This window comes from Tiliqua scincoides, chromosome 12 (genome assembly GCF_035046505.1).
Source record: "Tiliqua scincoides isolate rTilSci1 chromosome 12, rTilSci1.hap2, whole genome shotgun sequence".
NCBI lineage: Eukaryota > Metazoa > Chordata > Lepidosauria > Squamata > Scincidae > Tiliqua > Tiliqua scincoides.
Genome location: NC_089832.1, coordinates 16,088,707 through 16,110,906, shown reverse-complemented (window position 1 = coordinate 16,110,906; position 22,200 = coordinate 16,088,707). Strand labels below are relative to the sequence as shown.

Genomic DNA, 22,200 nt, shown 5'->3' with positions numbered 1-22,200 from the left:
TGGGTGAGTGAGAGCGAGTGTGTGCACACCTGGGTGTGTGTGTGTGTGTGTGTGTGTGAGAGAGAGAGAGAGCGAGCGAGCACATGAGCACACCTGGGTGAGTGAGTGAGTGAGTGTGTGTGTGTGTGTGTGTGTGTGTGTGTGAGAGAGAGAGAGAGAGAGAGAGCGTGTGCGCACACCTGGGTGTGTGTGTGAGAGAGAAAGAGAGCGTGTGCACACCTGGTTGTGTGTGTGTGTGTGTGTGAGAGAGAGAGAGCGCATGCACACACCTGGGTGAGTGAGAGCGAGTGTGTGCACACCTGGGTGTGTGTGTGTGTGTGTGTGTGCGAGAGAGAGAGCGAGTGTGCGCACACCTGGGTGTGTGTGTGAGAGAGAGAGAGAGCGCATGCACACACCTGGGTGAGTGAGAGCGAGTGTGTGCACACCTGGGTGTGTGTGTGTGTGCGTGCGAGAGAGAGAGAGAGCGAGTGTGCGCACACCTGGGTGTGTGTGTGTGAGAGAGAAAGAGAGAGCGTGTGCACACCTGGTTATGTGTGTGGTGTGAGAGAGAGCGAGAGCGCATGCACACACCTGGGTGAGTGTGTGTGTGTGTGTGTGTGAGAGAGAGAGAGAGAGAGAGCGAGTGTGCGCACACCTGGGTGTGTGTGTGTGAGAGAGAGAGCGAGCGCATGCGCACACCTGGGTGAGTGTGTGTGTGTGTGAGTGTGAGAGAGAGCGTGTGCACACCTGGGAGTGTGTGTGTGTGTGCGAGAGAGAGAGCGAGTGTGCGCACACCTGGGTGTGTGTGTGAGAGAGAAAGAGAGAGCGTGTGCACACCTGGTTGTGTGTGTGTGTGTGTGAGAGAGAGCGAGCGAGCGAGCGCATGCGCACACCTGGGTGAGTGTGTGTGAGCGTGAGTGTGAGAGAGAGCGTGTGCACACGGGAGTGTGCGCGTGTGCGGGCGCGCACACACGTGTCCCTGCGCCTCCGGCGGGACTGGCCTCTGAGGAGCCGCGCTGGGCCTGGCCGGGGCCTGCGGGGGGCGCCCGGGGGCGGCGCGGCGGCCATTTTGTGCGCGAGGGGCGGGGCTGCGCGGGCGCGGCTCTCTCGGGTCGGCGACGCGGCCCGCCCAGCGCGGCGCCTGCCGGGACCGGGGCGGGCGGGCGCGCGCCCGAGGCGGCTCCTCCCCGCGGGGCGGCGCCGGCCGCGCGCCTCCTCCCCCGGCCTCCCGCCGGCGCTGCTGTGGTGCCCCGGCCGCTGGAAGAGCCGCTCGCAGCCGCCGCCTCGCCTCCCCTCGCCGCCATGTCGGGCCAGTCGCTGACGGACCGGATCGCGGCGGCGCAGCACAGCGTCACCGGCTCGGCCGTGGCCAAGGCCGTCTGCAAGGCCTCCACGCACGAGGTCATGGGCCCCAAGAAGAAGCACCTCGACTGTGAGTGCCTGCGGGACTCCCCGCCACTGGAGGGTCGCCCTCACCCGGCCTGGAAGGCGTCTGCGGAACCTCCTGCCACTGGAAGGGCCGCCCTCAGCCAGCCTGGGCGGGCCTGTGCAACTCCTTGCCACTGGCAGGGGTCTGGAAGGGCCTGTGGGACTCCCTGCCACTGGAAGGGGTCTCCTTCAGCCAGCATGGAAGGGCCTGTAGGACTCCCCACCACTGCAAGGGTCACCCTCAGCCAGCCTGGAAAGGCCTGTGGGACTCCATGGAAGGGCCTGTAGGACTCCCCACCACTGCAAGGGTCACCCTCAGCCAGCCTGGAAAGGCCTGTGGGACTCCAGGCCACTGGAAGAGGTCGTCCTCAGCCGGCATGGAAGGGCCTATAGGACTCCCCACCAGTGGAAGAGTCACCCTCAGCCGGCCTGGAAGGGGTTTGTGGAACCCCCTGCCACTGGAAGGGTTGCCCTCAGCCAGCATGGAAGGGCTTGTGGGACTCCCGGCCCCTGGCAGGGGTTGCCATCGCCCAGCCTGGAAGGTGTCTGGAACCCCCTGCCACTGGCAGGGGTCGCCCTCACCTAGCCTGGGCCTGTTGGACTCCTGGCCACTGGCAGGGATCGCCCTCAGTCTGCACGGAAGGGGCTGTGGAACTTCCTGCTGCAGGATGTGGGGATGGTGTCTGGCCTAGCTGCCCTCAAAGAGGGATTGGACAGGCATATGGAGGAAAAGTCCCATCTCAGGTTCAATTAAGCCTGGTAATTGGTCTGTGGAACTACTGGCCACTGACAGGAATGGTCTTTACCCAGCATGGCCCTTGCTACAGGATGTGGTGATGGTGTCTAGCCTAGATGCCTTCAAAAGGGGATTGGATGGCTATATGGAGGAATAGTCCCATATCAGGTTCAGTTCAGCCTGCAATTGGTCTGTGGATTTCCTTGTCACTGACAGGGATGCTCATTCCCCAGCATGTCCTATGTGGAACTCCTTGCCACAGGTTCTGGGGGTGGCGCCTGAAAGCCTAGATGCGCTTAAAAGGGGATTGGATGGGTATATGGAGGAATAGTCCCATCTCCAGTTCAGCCTGCAGTTGCTCTGAGGAACTCCTTGCCACCTGATGTGGGGATGGCGTCTGGCCTAGTTGCCTCTAAAAGGGGATTGGAGTGATTGATGGAGGAAAAGTCCACCACAGGTTGCAAGCCATGTTGGAGATATGCAGACTCCTGATTTTAGAAGTGGGCTGCCTCAGAATGCCAGATGCAAGGGAGAGGTAATAGATATTTCTTTACCCAGCTTGTCATTAATTTGTGGAACTCCTTGGCACAGGGTGTGGTGATAGCCTCTTGCCTAGATGCCTTTATTGGACAGATATCTGGAAGGAAAGTCCATCACGGGCTACTAGCCGTGATGGGTATGTGCAACCTCCTGGTTTTATAATTAGGCTGTCTCTGAATGCCAGGTGCAAGGGAGGGCACCAGGGTGCAGGTCTCTTGTTGTCTTGTGTGCTCCTTGAGACACCTGGTGGGCCGCAGGGAGATACAGGAAGCTGGATGAGATGGGCCTTTGTCATGTTCCAGCAGGTTTGTCCTTATGCTCACTATTATCTACCTGGCTCCAGGTAGATAACAGTACCTGTTGACTTGGAGGCTTGGGGCCAAATAGAGGAGGCAGCAGGGGAGCTTTATTGAAATGCAGCGCTGGTCAGCAAGGCAGGATTGATTTTTTTCTTTTGGTGGGGGGCTCCCACCGTATTTTTATTTGATATTATTTATTTATTTGAACTAGTATTAATTTATTATTTATTTATTGGGGGGGTTTCAGAAACAACTGTCTGGCTGGTTTATTTTTCATCTGTCCTCACCGGTAATTTCAGTTTCTCCTCCTGTTGCTGCTCTTGCAGTTTCAGGATTTAAAAGGGGTGTGTTTTGTTTTTTTTAATTTGGGGGGTTTGTGAACCCACTTGCCTTCTTTGCCCACCCACCTGTGTGGTAGTGCCTGTTGAGTCTGGCAGTCATGTGTTTTCTTGACCGTGCTTACCTGGCCGGATCAACTTTGACCTTGGCTTTGATTTTCCTGGCCTGACATGTTTCCAGCAGGGGTTGGTGACCTGCCAGTGTTGCAATAGATGTCAGAAAGTGATATGGGGGGGGGGGAAATGGATGAATGGAGGAGACACTGTCAGGCTTTTTGTTCGGCAGTCATTTTCAGCCTTACTGTGGTTAAGACAATTTATTGTATATAAGATAAGACAATTTATTGCTGCTTTTCAGCAGAGTTCATGGAGTGGTTTTTGTAGCAAGGTAACGAAAAAAGACGGTTCCCCATCCTAAAGGGGCCTGCTGTCTAATCAGATCCAAGACTGGATCTTTAATACTGGCCTGCAACATGAGACCCAAACAATATGTTTTCCACCTCCTCCTTTCTCATTTTGTCTGTGGAATGACCTGATGAAGAGGATGATAGCGTTTGAACAGCTGCATAGAAGAGGGAATTTGGGGGCAGTTTGCCATGCAGTGGATAAGGACAGTTGGACTTGTTAGGGCCGACTCTGCTTGCAAGTCCATGGAGCATAATGTCTTCCTTCCCATTCAGTCATTTCTCTTTCACTTTTGAGCTGATACAAAATGGTCGGGCCACAATCAATCAGTTCTATAGAAGGGATCAAAGAAAGGTAAGAGTGAGATCCTTAGATAAAATTAGCAGCACATCTGTCTTTGGGGTGGGAACCTACTTGTCCCATGTTAACCTTTGAGTTGCTGTTGCTTCTGTTTACAAAAACCAAAGTATATTAAGGAGGGTAATGGCACTGCTGCTACTTTTTCTAGCAAATAAATGATTGAAAGCCCAGGACCTCTGAGATACTTTTCACCTATTTTTTTTTACTGCACAAAATTTGCACTGGTCAGCGAGTGAATATTTGGCAGCCCAATCCTATCCACACTTTCCTGGGAGTAAGCCCCATTGACTCTAATGGGACTTACTTCTAAGTAGACAAGCATAGGATTGGGCTGTCAGTCAAGTAATTCTCATCCTAAAGGAATTTGTGTCCAAATAAAGAGTGTCCTTGACCTGACGCCTCGCAGGTTTGAAACCTTCTGTTAACACTTTGACCAGATAAGATATTGTGGTTACTTAGGGCTTAGAAGCTAAAATAATCTAGGCCGTTCAGCCTTGTTTTTTTATTTATATATATGTGTGTGTGTGTGTATAGTTTATATATGTGTGTGTGTTTGTGCGTGTTATCTATACCATACTATATGTGTATATATATGTGTGTGTATAGTTAAAAACTGCTGTACTGTTGGAGGAAGAAAGTTTTCATTCTGAAGCTGGAGTGGAATGCAAGCTGAGGAATTCCCCAGTTCAAATCTCACCTCGGCTGCAAGCTTACAAGGTGGCCTTAGGCAAATTGCTCACTCTCGGCCTCAATTCTGTGTCTGCATCATGGGGCAAATACTGACTGATTTTATGGGATTATTACAAGGATTAGTAGAATAATATAGGTGTGATACTTTATATACCTGAAGAGCTGTATAACTGGTTAGTACTTTTGTCTTTTCATATTTTGTTACGACAACATGTATGAAATATGTTGACTTCCCAAGACTCTGCTAGTTTTCTCCTGATGTGAGGACCCATGTTGGACATGAAATGTAGTTACTACCCTGGTGAATGTTGCGAAACACTCACTGAATCTTTTATTCTTTCCTGGTATAATTCTGGTATCGTGGAGCAAAATTAGAATTGTACCTCTTTGGTTTTCCAGGGCTCACAGTTACTATGGCATGCATTGTGTAACTCTATAGTATTGCCACTTCTGTATTTTCTTATTCTACAGTGAAACATCTGTATTGTATGCTTTGATGCCATTTTTGCAACTTTATACACTCTGTTGCCTGTATCCATAGCCACAGAGGGTCCTTCAAGAGCCTTCAGGTGCTGGGCTTCCCAATTTTTGTGATGTGCTTTCTTGATTAGCTGACTTTGGTTTAGCTGATTAGAGCTAAATTAGGAAGCAGTGTGTGTCCATTATAAGAACGTTTTTGGTCAGTGCCTTTTGGACCAGCTGATGTTTGCAGCACAGCATGAGAGCTTTTGAGATGCACAGTCCTTTTCTTTAGGCTGGATGTTTAAGAAACATCTTTTAAGGGTGGAACTGGATGATTCTTAGTGAGGGAGTGGTGTCTGCAAATTGTTTTAGACTTAAGAGTGAGAACAGAAGTTCTCAGAAGTGAGAACAGATTGTGATGCTGCTGATGGTGCCTGAGACACCTCTTCTGGGTTGTGCTGGACTGGCGACTCAATCTCCTGGCCTCAGTGGGCCTCAACATGGCCCACAGACATTTCGAACAGTAACTTCCAGTTTTCAGAGGCAAACCAGAAGTTGTTTCTGAAAACCAGAAGTGGTTTCAGAGGCTTCTGCAGGCCATTCTGAGGTCTTTGGAGTCCAGTAGAGTGGATTGCCAGCCTGGCATGACCCAGACGGAGCCTCCAGGGCCTCCCAGTACTTCTGGTACGGCTTATGTTTGGAGCCATTCAGATGAAAGGGTGAGTGGGAGGGCCCAGCTTGTGACCTACCCTGTATGGGCTCATGACCCATGGGTTGCAACCTATAGCTTGAGAACAACTGAGGTAGAGGACATAGATTAAAACAATAGTCACACCTCCAAACACAGCAGTCCTTCAGTCCTCCAGAAAAACTGGGGATTAATTACAGTAAACTCTTGATTTAACAAATCTTGATTTAATGAAATTTAGAAATAATGAACACTCTCTAATGGGGGCCATTAAATCCCTACTATGCAGTGCTCCTTTGGTAGGTCTGAGGGAGTGCTTTGAGATAAGTGTTTGGAAGGGGCTTGGGGCACACCTTCCTTTCAGGGCACCTTTGACTGTGACACTCTGCTCTCGGGCAGGAAGGAACATCTCCACTTCTAGAGTAGCTTGAGGAATGGAGGAACATCTCAATTCCTAGAGTATGCAGGTTGAGGGTGGATTGGGAACACCAGCACCTTGGTAGGTAGGGATGCATACCCTAAGTCCTTTGATACTTACCTACATGAAAGAGCTACCTGCTGCTGCTCAATTCTCCACCAGGGCCTCTCAGAATGGAGGTGTTTGTTCTTAGAGTGCCTTGGTGGAGAGTGGAACAACACTCTGAGGCAGCACTGAGGTAGCTTTCTAAGGTAGACATTTAATGGACTAATGGAGGGAAGGGGAGTGTGGATGTAATGGACTTTTGGCATCAACAGACCTTCTTCCCTCCCATTAGTCTGTTAAATTGAGGGTTCATTATATGTAAAATGCAGCAAGTAAAAATCAGTTGAAGGCACATTTGGACAGGTTTCCTAGCATTTTTGAGTGCTGGATGCTGCCCCCTCCTACAATGCACACTCATCTCAGTTTGTGAAGGAACATTTTGATGTATGTTGTGACTATCCACTTTCTACACTTAGAGCAGCTCTGTTGAATTATGACTCCACCCATTCTTCCTTGCTATCTCTTATGCTCTGAATTCCTTTACAGTATCTTTCTCCTCCTGCCTTAAAATTCTTCCTCAAAGTCCACCTTTTCTGTAAAGTCTTTGACTCATTCATTCTTACCCCCAAATGAAATTAAGCATATGCTTAAGCTGCTCACATTGATGTTACCCATGCCTCTCCTAGCAATTCGTTTCCTGGGGTGGTGACGGGAGACCTGTCTTTTCCAATTAGGTTACTCCAAAGCATCTTGCATATTGAAAATGCACTATAAACATTATACACTAGTAATGGAACTTGGGCAGTTAACCCTGGTATTTTCCAACACACACCATTTGTGAAACCACCGTGCGCATGGTTTTGTGAAGAGGCTGTGCTGTCTGCAGACCATCCTTGGAGCCAACATTCTTTGCCGGTCACTTCCACATTGTATAGCACAGAAGCTTGTTTCTGTTCGTGCATTCTTGTAACTGCTTTCCTGTGGAAAGTGGCCACATCAAAGCCAGGCTGCTGTGTGGTCTCCATCCCCTAATTCAGAGGTTGAGGAGAGAAAAAGAGAGGTTGTCGCTCAACCTCCTGCCCCACCCTCGCTTGTAAGTGTTTGAGGATGGGAGGTGCTAAGCGGTGTGACTTTGATGAAGCCACATTAAAGGCTTGCTTCTGAGGTGACAGGGAGGAGTAGAAGCCCGCCTGCCACACTTATTGTGGGTCTACTTTTGAAAAAGGATCCTGGGATCTTATCTACAAACTTCAGTACTGCGTTTTGCACATGTAAGAAATTGACCTTTATGGCTCTTTGACACATAAAGTTTGGCTCATGGAAATACAGTATGTTGCGTGAGCTCCTTTTTGTATCACAATTAAAATTCTTTCAAACTTTATAATTATTTACCAGGTATAAATCAAGAGTCTGCTGGATTGAAACATATTTTTTTCCCAACTTTATTTTCCTTTTCCACAAAAGTGTCCAAAAAATCAAATATACATGTATATGTATAAATTATTGCATATATGCGACAGAGCTCAATAGTATAATAAATCAAAAATTCCATAGTGAGTTTTTTTAAAAAGATGTATATGTTATCGGTATACAGGTTGCCTTTGCTCACTTTGCATGTTGGCAAATGTTCCATCTTGGGCAGCCATCTTATACACACTTTCCCAGAATAAGTCCCACTGAACACAAAGGGACTTACTTCTGTGTAGGAATGAACTGGATGATCCAAATCTTTGTCCAAGATTCGTCCAAATCTTGGTTCTGAAGGAACATAAACATATGCTGTGCTTGCACATTCCTAGTATAAAACATAAGTTTAATGTTCAAGGTCAGCGAATATATTTCAGAAGTTAAATGCTTATTAAATATTGCAGTTCTCAGACATCTGAAGTTTATCATATATGGCTGTTATGTTGATTAACATAAGTTTGGCCACCCCAGTCTTTGACATCAGCATTCCCAGAATCAGTAAAATAACCCTTATTTAGGAGTATACTTAGCCAAAGAGCTTTCATCCTATTATAGCCGCCATACTGAATGGCCAATATCACTTCTGATACAAGAGAGTTCATTATGCAAGTGAAAATGTATTTTCTTCATTCACACAAATGATGAATTCTTGCTTCACTCCATTTGCCCTCCAGTGGAATGGAAGATTTGAGCCAATTATCCAATTTCTGTAGTAGTCACTAGCATAGATTTCTATAGCACTCATATATCATACTCCTGAGAAAGTGATATGTAGTAACTTCACTTAAATTAATGGAAACTAGGCGCTCACAACAACCCTGTGATCACAGCTTTGTGCACAGTACTTCATTATCTGGGTCTTGTTCGTCTTCAGAATCTTTCTTTGAAGAAGTTGGTGGTTTTCAGTTCCCACCTCAGTTACATTGAGTTCATGAGTGTGTAGGCGTTTGAACCTAGATTCAAGAAATAATTGGACAAAAGGTGGCCGGGGGGGAGGGTGAGATCAGCTTAAGGTTCCAATTCTGTCCAACTTACCATGCAGCTATGTCATTGGGACATGTGCTCCATCCTGCGGTGGGGGACAACGGCACAGAGGCCTACTCAAGGTAAGGGAACATTTGTAAGGAACATTGCAATTGCATCAGCCCTGGAAAGTTGGCTAGGATTGGGCCCTAAGGTATTTTGGTTAAATTTTCAGTTTGCAGAGCTGGGCAGCAGTTAAGTGCTCTGGAATCAGAGACTTTCTACTCAACCACCTGGTTGAGTAAATATCTTCTAGTTTGCTGCTCCTTTCTCAGTGTGATTGCTCTTGAATATGGTTGAGCACATGCGGAGATACCTAGCATGCAATCCAGCAGGTAATCTTGTAAGTGCCTTAAAGGGCTGTTGCAAGGGCTTTTGCTCAGCACATAATTTCTGTGAATCTGTGTACTCCTGATCACATTCTATCTTTCACCATGGGTTTGTGTACCTGGGTATGTACAGGAGCCCTTGAATAGACCAATGATGGTAAGAATATTTGTCTGAATCTGTTCCAAGAGGAGGATTATGTAACTGAGCACTGGGCACACTGACATTTAATGACTGTATTCAGATGATCCCCAAACCACAGTATGATTCTGGCTTAGAGGAATTGCTCAATATATCATTTACTGGTTTGGATGTTTTAATCAAACACCATTTGCCACAAGATGTTAATTCAGCCACAGGGATGAGAGAACGAGGGAATGTGCAAGCACAGCATATGTTTATGTTCCTTCAGAACCAAGATTTGGACGAATCTTGGACAAAGATTTGGATCATCCAGTTCATTCCTACACAGAAGTAAGTCCCTTTGTGTTCAGTGGGACTTATTCTGGGAAAGTGTGTATAAGATGGCTGCCCAAGATGCACAGAGTTGGAAGGCATGAATGAGAGCGTGGCAGGGCAGGATGAAATTGACATATCTTTTGTCTGCTCATCTGAGCATAGTTGTGAATAGGGGTGGGTGGTGCCTGCTTTGGGGCATGATCTTATGCCCGCTTGTTTGGACGCTCCAAGGAGTGGCCTGCACCTTGCTCCCACATGAGCGGGTCAGCCCTATCACACTGGTACAGGAAACAAAACAGCATGTGAACTTGCTGTCACTAGCAAGATCAGGACCATTGCCCTCAGAAGAACCAATTCTGGGGGGGGGGGCGACTTCATCTCTTTCGGCTAGCAAGTGCTGGTGGGATAAAAGATTGGCCTTTGATCTCCTAAGGCTATCAACTTCCTACACCTAAAGATAGTTATGTACTCTTTATGGAGAGTGATAGGGATGCCTTGGACAGCACTGGGGACTTTGAACTCTTGTCTGATACTCTAAAGAACAAGAATGCAATACGTTTGTAAAATGTTTTAAACTTGGCTGCCCAGTGGAAGGTTCCCATTTCCCAACTTCTGGATTTAGGCAAGAGTTCATTTGAAGGGCATTGAACCAGGTTAATGTGTAACCAGGCAATTAATACCATGTATTTGGAAAACAAAAATGCCTGGTTTAATTTGGGTGAACAGCACTGTACTTTTTCAGTTGGAAAAACGTGTGCTGCTTTTGTACACTAAATTTAAAAAATTGCTGTTGATTTGGAATAGACAATGTGAAGGACGATGTGTTGCTTCCGCTGTTGGGCCAACTGGCCTCTCTCAGCAGCTCGGTTCAGTAAAGTTTGCCAAGGGGCACCAACTATCTAGGGTTGGCTGTGTCCATTTTCCGGTAGCATGAGATGACTTTCTCATTTCCCTCTGTTGAAAGTTCATGATGAACTTTCTTGATGAAGGGGGGGGGGGAAGGAAACTTACAGTATCTGGTTTTGGAATACACCAGGATTACTAAGAGAGCTGCTTGTTCTGCTGAGTCTGAACTATAGGCTGGATCTGGAAGTGAACACAACCATGGGAGTCATTGCCATTGACTTCATGAGGAAATTTTCTCAAGTGCAGTAGCAGGCTGTAACTTGAGGTTGCAAAAAGTACATGGCTGCTGATAACAATGGTAGCACCTGGGATCCGCTCAGCCCAATGTTAAGAACATAAGAACATAAGAACAGCCCCACTGGATCAGGCCATAGGCCCATCTAGTCCAGCTTCCTGTATCTCATAGCGGCCCACCAAATGCCCCAGGGAGCACACCAGATAACAAGAGACCTCATCCTGGTGCTCTCCCCTACATCTGGCATTCTGACTTAACCCATTCCTAAAATCAGGAGGTTGCGCATACACATCATCGCTTGTACCCCATAATGGATTTTTCCTCCAGAAACCCATAAGAACATAAGAACAGCCCCACTGGATCAGGCCATAGGCCCATCTAGTCCAGCTTCCTGTATCTCACAGCGGCCCACCAAATGCCCCAGGGAGCACACCAGATAACAAGAGACCTCATCCTGGTGCTCTCCCCTGCATCTGGCCTTCTGACTTAACCCATTCCTAAAATCAGGAGGTTGCGCATACACATCATGGCTTGTACCCCATAATGGATTTTTCCTCCAGAAACTCGTCCAATCCCCTTTTAAAGGCGTCTAGGCTAGACGCCAGCACCACATCCTGTGGCAAGGAGTTCCACAGACCGACCACGCGCTGAGTAAAGAAATATTTTCTTTTGTCTGTCCTAACCCGCCCAACACTCAATTTTAGTGGATGTCCCCTGGTTCTGGTATTATGTGAGAGTGCAAAGAGCATCTCCCTATCCACTCTGTCCATCCCCTGCATAATTTTGTATGTCTCAATCATGTCCCCCCTCAAGCGTCTCTTTTCTAGGCTGAAGAGGCCCAAACGCCGTAGCCTTTCCTCATAAGGAAGGTGCCCCAGCCCCGTAATCATCTTAGTCGCTCTCTTTTGCACCCGTCCAATGTTGCTGAATTGCGCCCCCAGCAACAAAGCCATCAACATGCCACTCGCACCAGGCTGCACCATCTCCTCTGGCTGAAACAAAGACTTACCCCAAAAGCCTTTACGTCAGCAAGAGCAGTCTGTCGTTGGTCTTGGGTGTGCCAACCCCAACACCAGGGACAATACCTCCAGCCAGCAGCAGCAGTGCCAACCCTTGCAGTTAAGGGTAAACCCCCAACTGCAAAATAATGCACTTAACGTTACATGTAGTTTGGTTCTCAGGTAGAAGGGATGGGAAAAGACCTCAGTCAAAGCAGACAATGCTGGGCTTGATGGGCCAGTGTTGTAGCACAGTAGGGAAGCAATGGATGCGCACAGTCTTCAGAAGTGGAAGTGTCAAATTCCTGGTGACCACAGTTCTCTTAGGCTTAGAAACACTGTTCCTGCTAAGCTGTGTGACTGCGACTGCTTGAAGCATGATGTCATTGCTGAGTGTCCAGAAATGGCATCCTGATGCGGTTGTGATACCGTGGAGCAACTGAAGGGGGTCTGCATAGTGCCATGGATTCCTCACAGGAAGCATAGTTTATGTGCTGTTCTGTTAACTGGTTTTTGTGGCTTTGTATCTTCCACACTTGCTCTGCTCAGTGGCTCCCTTTGACCCTGGGTTACTTCTAAATATTCCTAGATGGTGGCTGTCAGTGGCTGCTGCTACACCACTTGTCTATTGATTTGTCCTTCAATTCTTCTGGCCTCTTTTCACCTTCTGCACTTTGCCTGGAGAGAATGCTCTGCCCTTGCTCTTTCAGCTTAGGTGAGGTGCCCTTTGTGGTGTCTTGGATTTTCTCAAACAGCTTTCCTGTACCCATAAAGACTTTTTCCCCACTACTACTTTTCTCTCCATCCAGAGACTAACACCAGTATTTCTATTTTGCTGTGAGGTGGTTCTTCAGAGTAAATGGCTTAATTGCACCATAGGTAAAGATCCTCTGTAATTGTACAAAATTAAGTCAATTAAAAAATTTCAGAAGATGCAGTGCTGCTTGTGGTTCAGTTGCAGATGCTTTTGTTGGCTAGCTTGTTGTAAGGAATTCTTGTTTTTATGTAGATTGCCTTAGGCATCCATGTAGGTGGAGGAAAGATAGGGTAGAAATATATTAAATGCATTCAATGTTTTTTGGTAGTTCCATGTTTTTGTATGGGATTTTCCAGCCTGAGTAAGTGCTTTCCATATTCAGAATCCTTCATTTTGTTGTTTCTTTTTGCAAGTTCTTAGGGTACAATTTGAGAATCTGACCTTTCTCAATCCTCACTTTGACTGTGTGTATATTGGGGCAATCCCATTCTTTCTTGTGTCCTTAACCAACTGCAATTATTTCAGGGAGTTGATTCCTTCAGTATTCTGTAGATCAGTTGTTTCCAAACTGTGGGTCATGATCTGATTTTTTTTTTTGGTGGATTGCCAAAGGGTGATGGAAATCACAGTTGCCTCAAGCCCTGTGGCTGTTGAAAAATCAGATGCTGTAGCTGCCAATTACTCTGCAAAGAGCTCCGCTCCTTTAATTTGCAAACATGTGTAAATTTCTGGAGATAAATGTTTCAGGGTCTTAGTTATTATAAATAAATAAAATATTTCTTCCTAGATCTCCTTTTTTAAAAGTCTAGTAAAGCTAGAGGGTCCTAACAGAGTATCATTTTAAAGTTGTCCCCAGTGCTAAAATGTTTGGGAACCGCTGCTATAGATGGTTCTAGCATATCACACTTTTCTTGGTTGAAGGGAACATTGATTTATCTGAAAATACCCTCTTTTTCCTTTACTATTTAAGCAGCTATGCCTATACCTCAAACACTCTTGGAATTATTGACTGTACCTGTCGGAGTCTATTGTTAGAAAAAGGATGAATGTCAGAAAAATAGAGAAGTGGACTTGACCACATTCTGGGGAAGATGGGTTTCAGTAAGTTTGCAGACTTGTCTTTAGGGTAGGCTTATAGGTTGTGTATGCGCAACCTCCTGATTTTAGAAATGGGCTATGTCAGAAGGCCAGATGCAAGGGAGGGCACCAGGATGAGGTCTCTTGTTATCTGGTATGCTCCCTGGGGCATTTGGTGGGCTGCTGTGAGATACAGGAAGCTGGACTAGATGGGCCTATGGCCTGATCCAGTGGGGCTGTTCCTATGTTCTTATGAAGTGGCCTTGAATGGAGTCAAACCCTTGTTGTCTGTGTTGCCTAGCATTGATTCTCCAGGATGTTAGCTGAAGGCCTTTCCCAAGCCCTACCTCAAGGTATTGCCAGGGATTAAACTTGGGACCTTCCACATGCAGAGCTCGGTCTTTGTAATGGAGCTGTGGTCCCTCCCCAAGGGGTGGAAGCTAACTTGCAAGGCAAAGAGAGTAATTTGATAGTAAAAGATGTGCAGTAGTTCCCTGTTTGGAGCTTGTGCTTAGGGTAATTGAACAAGCACACACTCACAGGTTTCTCTGCTGGAGTCTGGAGAATTGTTAAATTCACTTTGGTGAAATCTGGGAGAGGAGAGATAGAGACTTCAGAGATGTATTTCTTATTCACCTATAATACCTGCCTGCTACTTATACTCTGCCTGTTATATCTAACACATGTTCTCATAATTTTGTTCTTGTCTGACACACCTTTACTTCTTTTGTGTTTTAGATCTGATTCAGTGCACAAATGAGATGAATGTGAATATTCCACAGCTGGCAGACACACTTTTTGAGCGGACGGCAAACAGTAGCTGGGTAGTAGTGTTCAAAGCTCTAATTACAACGCACCACCTCATGATGTATGGAAATGAGGTAAGATTGCAGAACCTTGTTGTAGTTGGTTGCATCATATGGGAAGAAGGGATCTGAACAAACTCTGAAATGTTGGCTATATGAAAAAAACTTGTGAAAAGCACCAAGATGAATTGTATATCCAGCTGGTGTGCTATCAGGAAGCGGGTAGTTCCATTTCAGAGCAAGGTTAGCAATCCTTTTGTTCCCTTTTTTGTTTCACTTTGCAGCATATATGATGAGCACTGGAAGTGACAGTGATGGAGAGGAAAATGTATTTGCTCACAGTTTCTACTGCCAGCTTTATGCTAGCCCCATTTCCTTAAGCAGTGTAGGTAGAAATTGTGCTTTGAGTATAACTGAGACTAGAGCTGCATGTGGTCTACAACCATTATATGATGGAGTCCATATAAACTGAGTTTATGCAGGGATGTAATATGTGATTGGTTCCGTTGCTGCTTTTAGTACCCTAGAATTTGTAAAGAGAAGGTAGTTGTGTATCATGTTGCCGGCATAACTTCATTCCATTTTCGGCTGGGCAGCAACTGTCAAATCAAAGCTGTTAGTATAGCTAATCTACTTGCCTATACTTAGTATAGTATTAGGTATAACTCGATCGGTGTTGGATGTCACCTCTTGAGTTGCTTAGAAATCACATTTTCTAATACAGTTATAGCTAAATAATCAAAGTAATCTGGAATTTTAACTTTTTTGGTCAACAGCGTTTTATCCAATACTTAGCATCTCGGAACACACTGTTTAACCTAAACAACTATCTGGATAAAAGTGCCATGCAGGGTAAGGATTTTTTTCTTCTGAGTGTTAAGTTGCTGTCTAAGTTTATGAAGTAAACAAGTGCTGAGAATTCAACCATATTAAATTAGTATGTTTTGTCTGATGTATTGAAATAACTCTCTTTAATTTGTTGAAATGTCAAGGCAATACTTTATTTGCATTCAATTGGAGCCTGCAGTTGCATTTGTCATATTTAGTGGATTTTCAGCTCACTCTGTTATGTGTTTACTTGGAAAGTAAGTCAGACTTACTCCAGTGTCAGTGTGCCTAAGAGAGCAGCCTTAGATTGCTGTTGAGAGCATGAATGAGAGTCCAGTCCTATCCAACTTTCCAGCACTGATGTAGCCATGGTACTGCATGAGGTAAGGGAAGAAACATTCCTTTACGTTGAGGAGGCCTCCCTGACTGTCCCCACACCACAGGATGCAGCACCCGTGCCATTGGCTTGGCTGCATCAGGGAAGTTGGATAGGATTGGACCCTGAGTCTTGTAAAATGCAGGGCAGGTTGATTTTTAAATCAAATGTAATTTATTTTCAGCTTTTCTGCCTTTTCATATGCACAGAGTGTAAAGGCAGCAAACATAACAGAAAAATTTTAATTTGATTATCTTTTTAAAACCATTTTGTTGTAATTCTATAACAAAGAACAAAAGGAAACAAGCACAATGGAGAGAAGCCTTGTTATTCAACTATCCCATGTGTAGAATATAGCTAAGAAAAAAGTTGTTATATCCAGGCTTACAGTGTAAGCAGACCAAGAGCAGAAGCTTCCATTGAGTGTCATTTTCTTTCTGAGCCTGTGAATCTCTGCCCCATGCCCATCTTTTTTTCTTAGCTCTGTGGCCTAATTGGAATGTTCACACATGCATATCAAATGCGCATGTGTTCTTACTACTGTATTGATAGACCTGATGTCTGGCCCCTAAGCAGAAAAAGGTTGCCAACGCCTGATCTGCATAATATATTGGCTTGAAAGCTATAACAAAGTTAGCTGCATTTGATAAGCAAAAGCTGTGGGAGAGCTTTGCAGATTCAGAAAGTGGTGACTTCTGTGAATGCAAAGATACCCCACCTGATTGCCAGCTTATAGTAGCATGATTGTTATATACTACTAGCTTCAGATTTGTACAATCATGGAAGAGGTGAGAAGGAGGTGTCCAGAGCACTAGAATTAATATGGAGTGCGATTCACACTGAATGCAGCTAGAGTACTGAAAGAGTGACTGAAATGTCTACTTGGGAAACACTTTATTTCCAGGCTACGATATGTCTACCTTCATCAGACGATACAGCAGATACTTGAATGAAAAAGCACTTTCTTACAGACTTGTAGCAGTTGACTTCACCAAAATGAAAAGAGGGTAAGAATTTCAACTTTTTCATGCTCTTCTAATGACTGGGTGGCCTATCAATGTCTGGCTAAATCAAATTGTCCAAATAGAATCTGGTCTTAATGAAATTTACAGCAAAACAAGAACCCTGAATTCTCATTTGAAAGTTGAAGTTCACAATGACACACATAGTTTTTTCGTTAGGAAAACAGAATTTGGGGAGCCTTAATGGGGAGTTAGGGCTCAATCCTATTCAACTTTCCAGTGCTGATGCAGCTGAAATGCCACCCTAAGGTAAGAGAACAAATGTTCCCTTACTTTGAGGAGGCCTCTATGATCTCCACCTCAGTTTGCAATGCAAATGGAGTTTAGGAGGTTTATGCACACCGTGTTGGCACAGCTGCATCAGACCTAGAAAGTTGGATAGGATTGGACCCTTCATCTACTGTCATATCCTGTGGCTGGTGACATTATCCCTCCTGTAGCAGTAAGTGATTAGCTTTAATAGCAATTATAGTGTCATAGGGGATTCAGGTATTCCCTTGACTTATCTTGAATAATCTGATGCACAGCTTTGTAAAATGCCTTGAGGTATATCCGAAGAAACACCATAATGATTACTTAATGTTGAAATCAGTATGACGAATTAGCCAGGACTCACTGAATTCCTATTAATTTCAATGCATTTCTTTATTTCCTTTTGATAACAACCTGACCTTATCCATGTTTATTCAGAAGTAAGTCCTGCTGAGTTAAATGGGGCTTACTCCCAAAGTAAGTATGCAGAGCTTTGGTTTTGTCCTGGGTTGTAGTGCTGTCGTTGGCCTGGCATTGCGCGCTGTCTGCATGTGTATTTCTGATGTATTTTCCATTGTGTGTGTTTTGAAGAATTGATGGCGTGATGAGAACAATGAATACTGAAAAACTTCTGAAAACCCTTCCAATTATTCAGAATCAACTTGATGCACTTCTCGACTTTGATGTAAGCAATGGAATTGTCTTTTATTGTTATAACCCACTGTTTGTTTACAACAGTGGGAAGATATGTATTGTGATTTCATTCCTTGCTGCTTTGACTTCTTTTTAATCTCTCTGTTTTCTGCGCAGGCAAACCCAAATGAGCTGACAAATGGTGTAATAAATGCTGCCTTCATGCTCCTCTTTAAAGATTCCATTAGGCTTTTTGCAGCCTATAATGAGGGGATTATTAACCTGTTAGGTATGTCATATACCAAATAAAAATCATTTAGAACATTTTACAAATGGATATATGTGTAAGTATGCAAATGTAGAGCCTAATCCTATTCAATTTTCCAGGGTCAGTGTAGCAATATCAGTGGGGCGTGCACTGCATCCTGTGGTGCGGGGACAGTCACAGAGGCCTCCTCAAGGTACTGGAGCATGTGTTCCCTTATCTCGAGGTTGCATTGCAGCTGCACCGGAGCTGGAAAGTTGGATAGGATTGGGCCTGTAGTTTTGTACACAAAATCCAATGCATTCTATATGCATTTCTCCATCCTTCACCTATAGACCTTTTCAGAGTCCTAGCACACCATATGCACCCACTACTCTTGTACCCAAACCTGTTTCCATAAAGTCAGATGCACAGTATAGCAGTTAGCTCTGCTCACTCACTCCTAACCAATAGCACATGGGCCCATCTGTCCCTATACTTAATGTGCAGGATGTCTTGTATTTTTTTTAATCCCAACTTCTGACCAGTTGCGTCGTTCATCAGTGTTTCCTAAAGCTTCAGCAGCAAAAGAGCTGGTGTAGCATAACTGCTTCAGCTCTCACCTTCTCTATGAATTCATTGCAGGCCCATTGGCATGAGTTGTAGTGCAGGCCTCTTCATGTTTACTCAGAAGTAGCTCTTTGCCCCAGTCATGGTGCCCATTTGGAATAGCCTCCCCCCAACAGCTGTTGTTTCACCCAGGAGTAAAATGTCTTTTGACTCCAGTGGGAGTTTTCGCATTGTTACAAAAATAGCAGTGGTGGGTGGGTAGTAAAGGGTTAATTGTGAGACTTTAAGAAATTACACCAACTTCTTAATACTTATATTTCTAGTTTTATACCCTGCTTTTGGACAGTGTTGGTTCTGAAAAGGTTTAATTAGCTTGTTCACTAATGTCTGAGAAGCTTAAGTTGCTTTCCACATATTAGTTAACTTAGATTTCCCTCACTTCAAATTAGACCACAGCTTTCCCAAAAATCTCCCCAACTTTGTCTTCTGCAGGCAACTTTGCACCCTAGAGGTTGAGGCAAGTGGCTGTTTATCAGACTTTATAATGATATTGTGACGTAATGCAGATCAATCAGGTGTAGTGATGAAACTTGTGTGTATTGGCACTTCAGTTCTAAAATACTGATGTTGAAATCCTTGGACCTTAAATGGAACTTGCCCCCACATATGTTTGTATTAGGGTTGTAGTTTAAAGCATGTGCTCGCTGGAAAAATCCTATTTAATTGTAATTGCTATTTGAGTTTAAAATCTGAGGGTGCCATATTGGTTCATTAGAAGAAAAAAATCCACAGTCCAGAGTAGGGCAGTAGCTTTATTAGGACCAGCCAAAAAGTAAATCAAATGGCAAGCTTTGAGTTCTGCAAGAGTCTTCATGAGATGGCAAGAAAGCAAAAGGACGGGAATAATGGGGGTCCCTAACAGTTTGCAATTTGTAAGTCAAAATATGGAATTTAGGAGGTTTATGCTCAGGCTCAGATGAGTCCCTGAAAGCTGCAACAGTTTTGGCCAGCATGGTGAGCTGCTTAGATGGAGACAGGGTTCCCTTCTAGAAATTTTGTATTTTTATATATTTTATAAATTTGATGTATTTCTTGCTTAACTTAGTCCAGTCTCCAGCACTCGAGCTCTCTCCCTCTTTCCAAGGCAGATCAGAAAAGTTGTAGCTGACTAAGTTTAAAGGTTTAATATGGCCTTGCCTTTCCTTTAAAAAGAAATATCTGAGCTCAGTCCAGAGATAGTTCTACGGCAGGGTTATTTTATGAACCCTGGCTATGCATCCAAAGGCCATGTCCTGACAAGGGAGATCTCCAGCACTCTGTCTTCTAGTCTGTTTTTATGGTGCCAGTGCCAGTCCAGCAGTAACTGATTCAGGGCCCAATCCTACCCAACTTTCCAGCACCTGTGCAGCCACAATGCAGCCCCAGGATAAGGGAACAAATGTTCCCATACCATGAGGTGGTCTCTGTGACTGCCCCCCCACTGCTGTTGCTGTATGTAGCACAGACCCCATTGGCACAGCTGCACTAGCATTGGAAAATTGGGTAAAGTTTGGATAACAATGTGCATCTTTACTGAATTACTGAGCATGTTTTTCTCTTGGCAATGATATTATATCTGGCTTGCTTAGAAAATCCTAAGGGCCTAATTGCATTTCCAGATAGCTGAAGCTTAACATGAAACACACAAAATTTAATCTAATGGGATCAAATAGACTTTAATTTACTTGTTGGCTTTTTGTATGTTTGAGTTTCTAGAATCCAGAATTACTAACTTTTTAACCATGACTTTACGTATCAAAAATTAGTCATCTTTGTAGTTGCTTATTTCAGTATTTCCCTGTTTGAATGTTATGCTGCAATGTTTTATTTATAAATGCTTTTCCCCCTTTGAATTTCATGCTTCAGAAAAGTATTTTGATATGAAGAAGAACCAGTGCAAAGAAGGTCTGGATATTTACAAAAAATTCTTAGCGAGAATGACCAAATTGTCAGAATTCCTCAAAGTGGCAGAGGTAAATAAACCCAGTAGCATCAATAGAAATTTCATTTAGCTCTCTGTACTGGTACAGGAATAAGTGCATATAACTACAATTCACAAATTCCTGCAGACCTAGTATTTATGTGATGGTTAATGAACTGTAAAAATCAACATGTATACTGAAAGTAAAATTTTAGAAGATTCTATTGACTTTTCTATTGACTATAGAAGATTCTATTGACTAGGAAATATCTATGTTGATCAAAGCTCTTTAAAAAAATTGAATATGATTTCTCCAGATAGCTTGTCAGAACTCTGGCACTATTTCTGTCTCTTTCTAGGACCTGAAGTAGATCAGCACTTCTTAAGAAATACCTTGCAAGATCTGCGTGCAAATTCAACTTTAAGGCTGAATTTAAAATTCAGAAGTGGCATTTAAAGTTGTACCAGTTCAGAAAGCTCTCTGTGTCCTCCTTACCTTAGCTTTTATGTAGACATTCAGATCCACAGTTCTTCCTTTTCATTGCCACTGCATGTAGTAATGTACATTTCTTTTCCCTTTTTTGTGAACCCAGCAAGTTGGAATTGATCAGGGTGACATTCCAGATCTTACTCAGGTCAGTGTACATTTCATATTAATTTAACTCCCAAGTCCTTTGTCGTTCTGTGATTTTAACAGTTAATATTCCATTCTGTACATTTTGAGAATCCGTTCTCTTCCATATATATATATATATTTATATATGGAAACACATGTCATTTTTTGTGATTCTTTTGTTTACATAATAGTACTTGTTAGTGACAAGTTTTGTTCTTTTCTTTTTTAAAAAAGTCACATTTTGGTCTGTTGTGGACAATATAACTACTAAAGGTTTTAGAATGTTAATTATTATAAACAGAGCCCCCAGCTCTTTTCCTGAAACATATGACAATACCAGAGTTTGCCAGAGTTTGGGAGAGCTGTTGCTTTCTAGTAACCAGCATTTTCATCAGTTTTAATTAACCAGGATATAAAGGACAATGCAGTTACTTTCACATGCCCAGCAGGAAGTTAGATTTGTTTCTCAAATAGCGGTCCTGCCCACCTTCATGGAAATTTCAGAAGCAGTTTGCTGTGTGGCGGGGGGTACAGAGGAAAAGTTGACAAATTCCTCTTGGTATATCTAAAGTGGCTCTTTAGGTCCTGGTATAAATATGGATAGTTGGTTATGAAAACTGTAGTGTTATTACATATATTGGTGAATACACAAGGCATGGTTTGGCAAAGTATGATTGCGATTATGCAGAAAGCCAGTAGTAGATTTAAGCCATAAGACAGTAGCAGATTTGAGCTGTATGCTCAAAATTTAATCTATGTATGTTAGGTAGACAGATCTGCTAAGGAGAAGGCCAGGAACTGCCTTGAGTTCCTGCAGAGCTGTTGAGTTGGATCCAAGAAACTGCAAGGCTTGTTCCATGCTCCCAGGGGAGATTTTAGTTTGTTTTTCTTGATGTTCCCTAATGCCATGTAACAAATTTCTTTTAAAACTGAAGAATGTTCTGAAAAGTAGTTTTTGACTTGGCCCAGGAGCCTGCCATTTGGAAGGAAGAAGTCAAAGATCCTGTGGAGTGTCCTCAAAGCCCTTGATCATGCTTAAGTAGCTCTTTGGATCCAGTCCATTATTAGTGGGAGGAGATAGTACTGGACTAGATATACTATCTCAGAACAAAGCAGCTTCATGTAACAGAGTGTACAGGATTGATGCTTGTACAGGACTGACAGCCACACTGAAGATAGTGACAAACCTTTCTTAATAGCCACCCCAAAACACCTGATAATTCTCACCTGATGGTATCCATCAAACTCCTATGATT

General features: G+C 44.2%; 1 protein-coding gene across 2 annotated transcripts in view; it reads left to right on the top strand.

The window, feature by feature from the left end:
* Window positions 1–1,184: 1,184 nt before the first annotated feature.
* Window positions 1,185–22,200, top strand: part of LOC136663261 (phosphatidylinositol-binding clathrin assembly protein-like) — a 49,140-nt gene continuing 28,124 nt past the window's right edge. For both annotated transcript variants that reach the window (XM_066640260.1, XM_066640259.1), the window contains exons 1-8: window positions 1,185–1,411; window positions 14,376–14,518; window positions 15,220–15,295; window positions 16,552–16,654; window positions 17,513–17,606; window positions 17,732–17,843; window positions 20,274–20,380; window positions 20,922–20,963. In XM_066640260.1, the coding sequence (XP_066496357.1) occupies window positions 1,282–1,411; window positions 14,376–14,518; window positions 15,220–15,295; window positions 16,552–16,654; window positions 17,513–17,606; window positions 17,732–17,843; window positions 20,274–20,380; window positions 20,922–20,963 (807 nt within the window). In that variant the 5' untranslated portion in view covers window positions 1,185–1,281. The remainder of the gene's footprint in view (window positions 1,412–14,375; window positions 14,519–15,219; window positions 15,296–16,551; window positions 16,655–17,512; window positions 17,607–17,731; window positions 17,844–20,273; window positions 20,381–20,921; window positions 20,964–22,200) is intronic.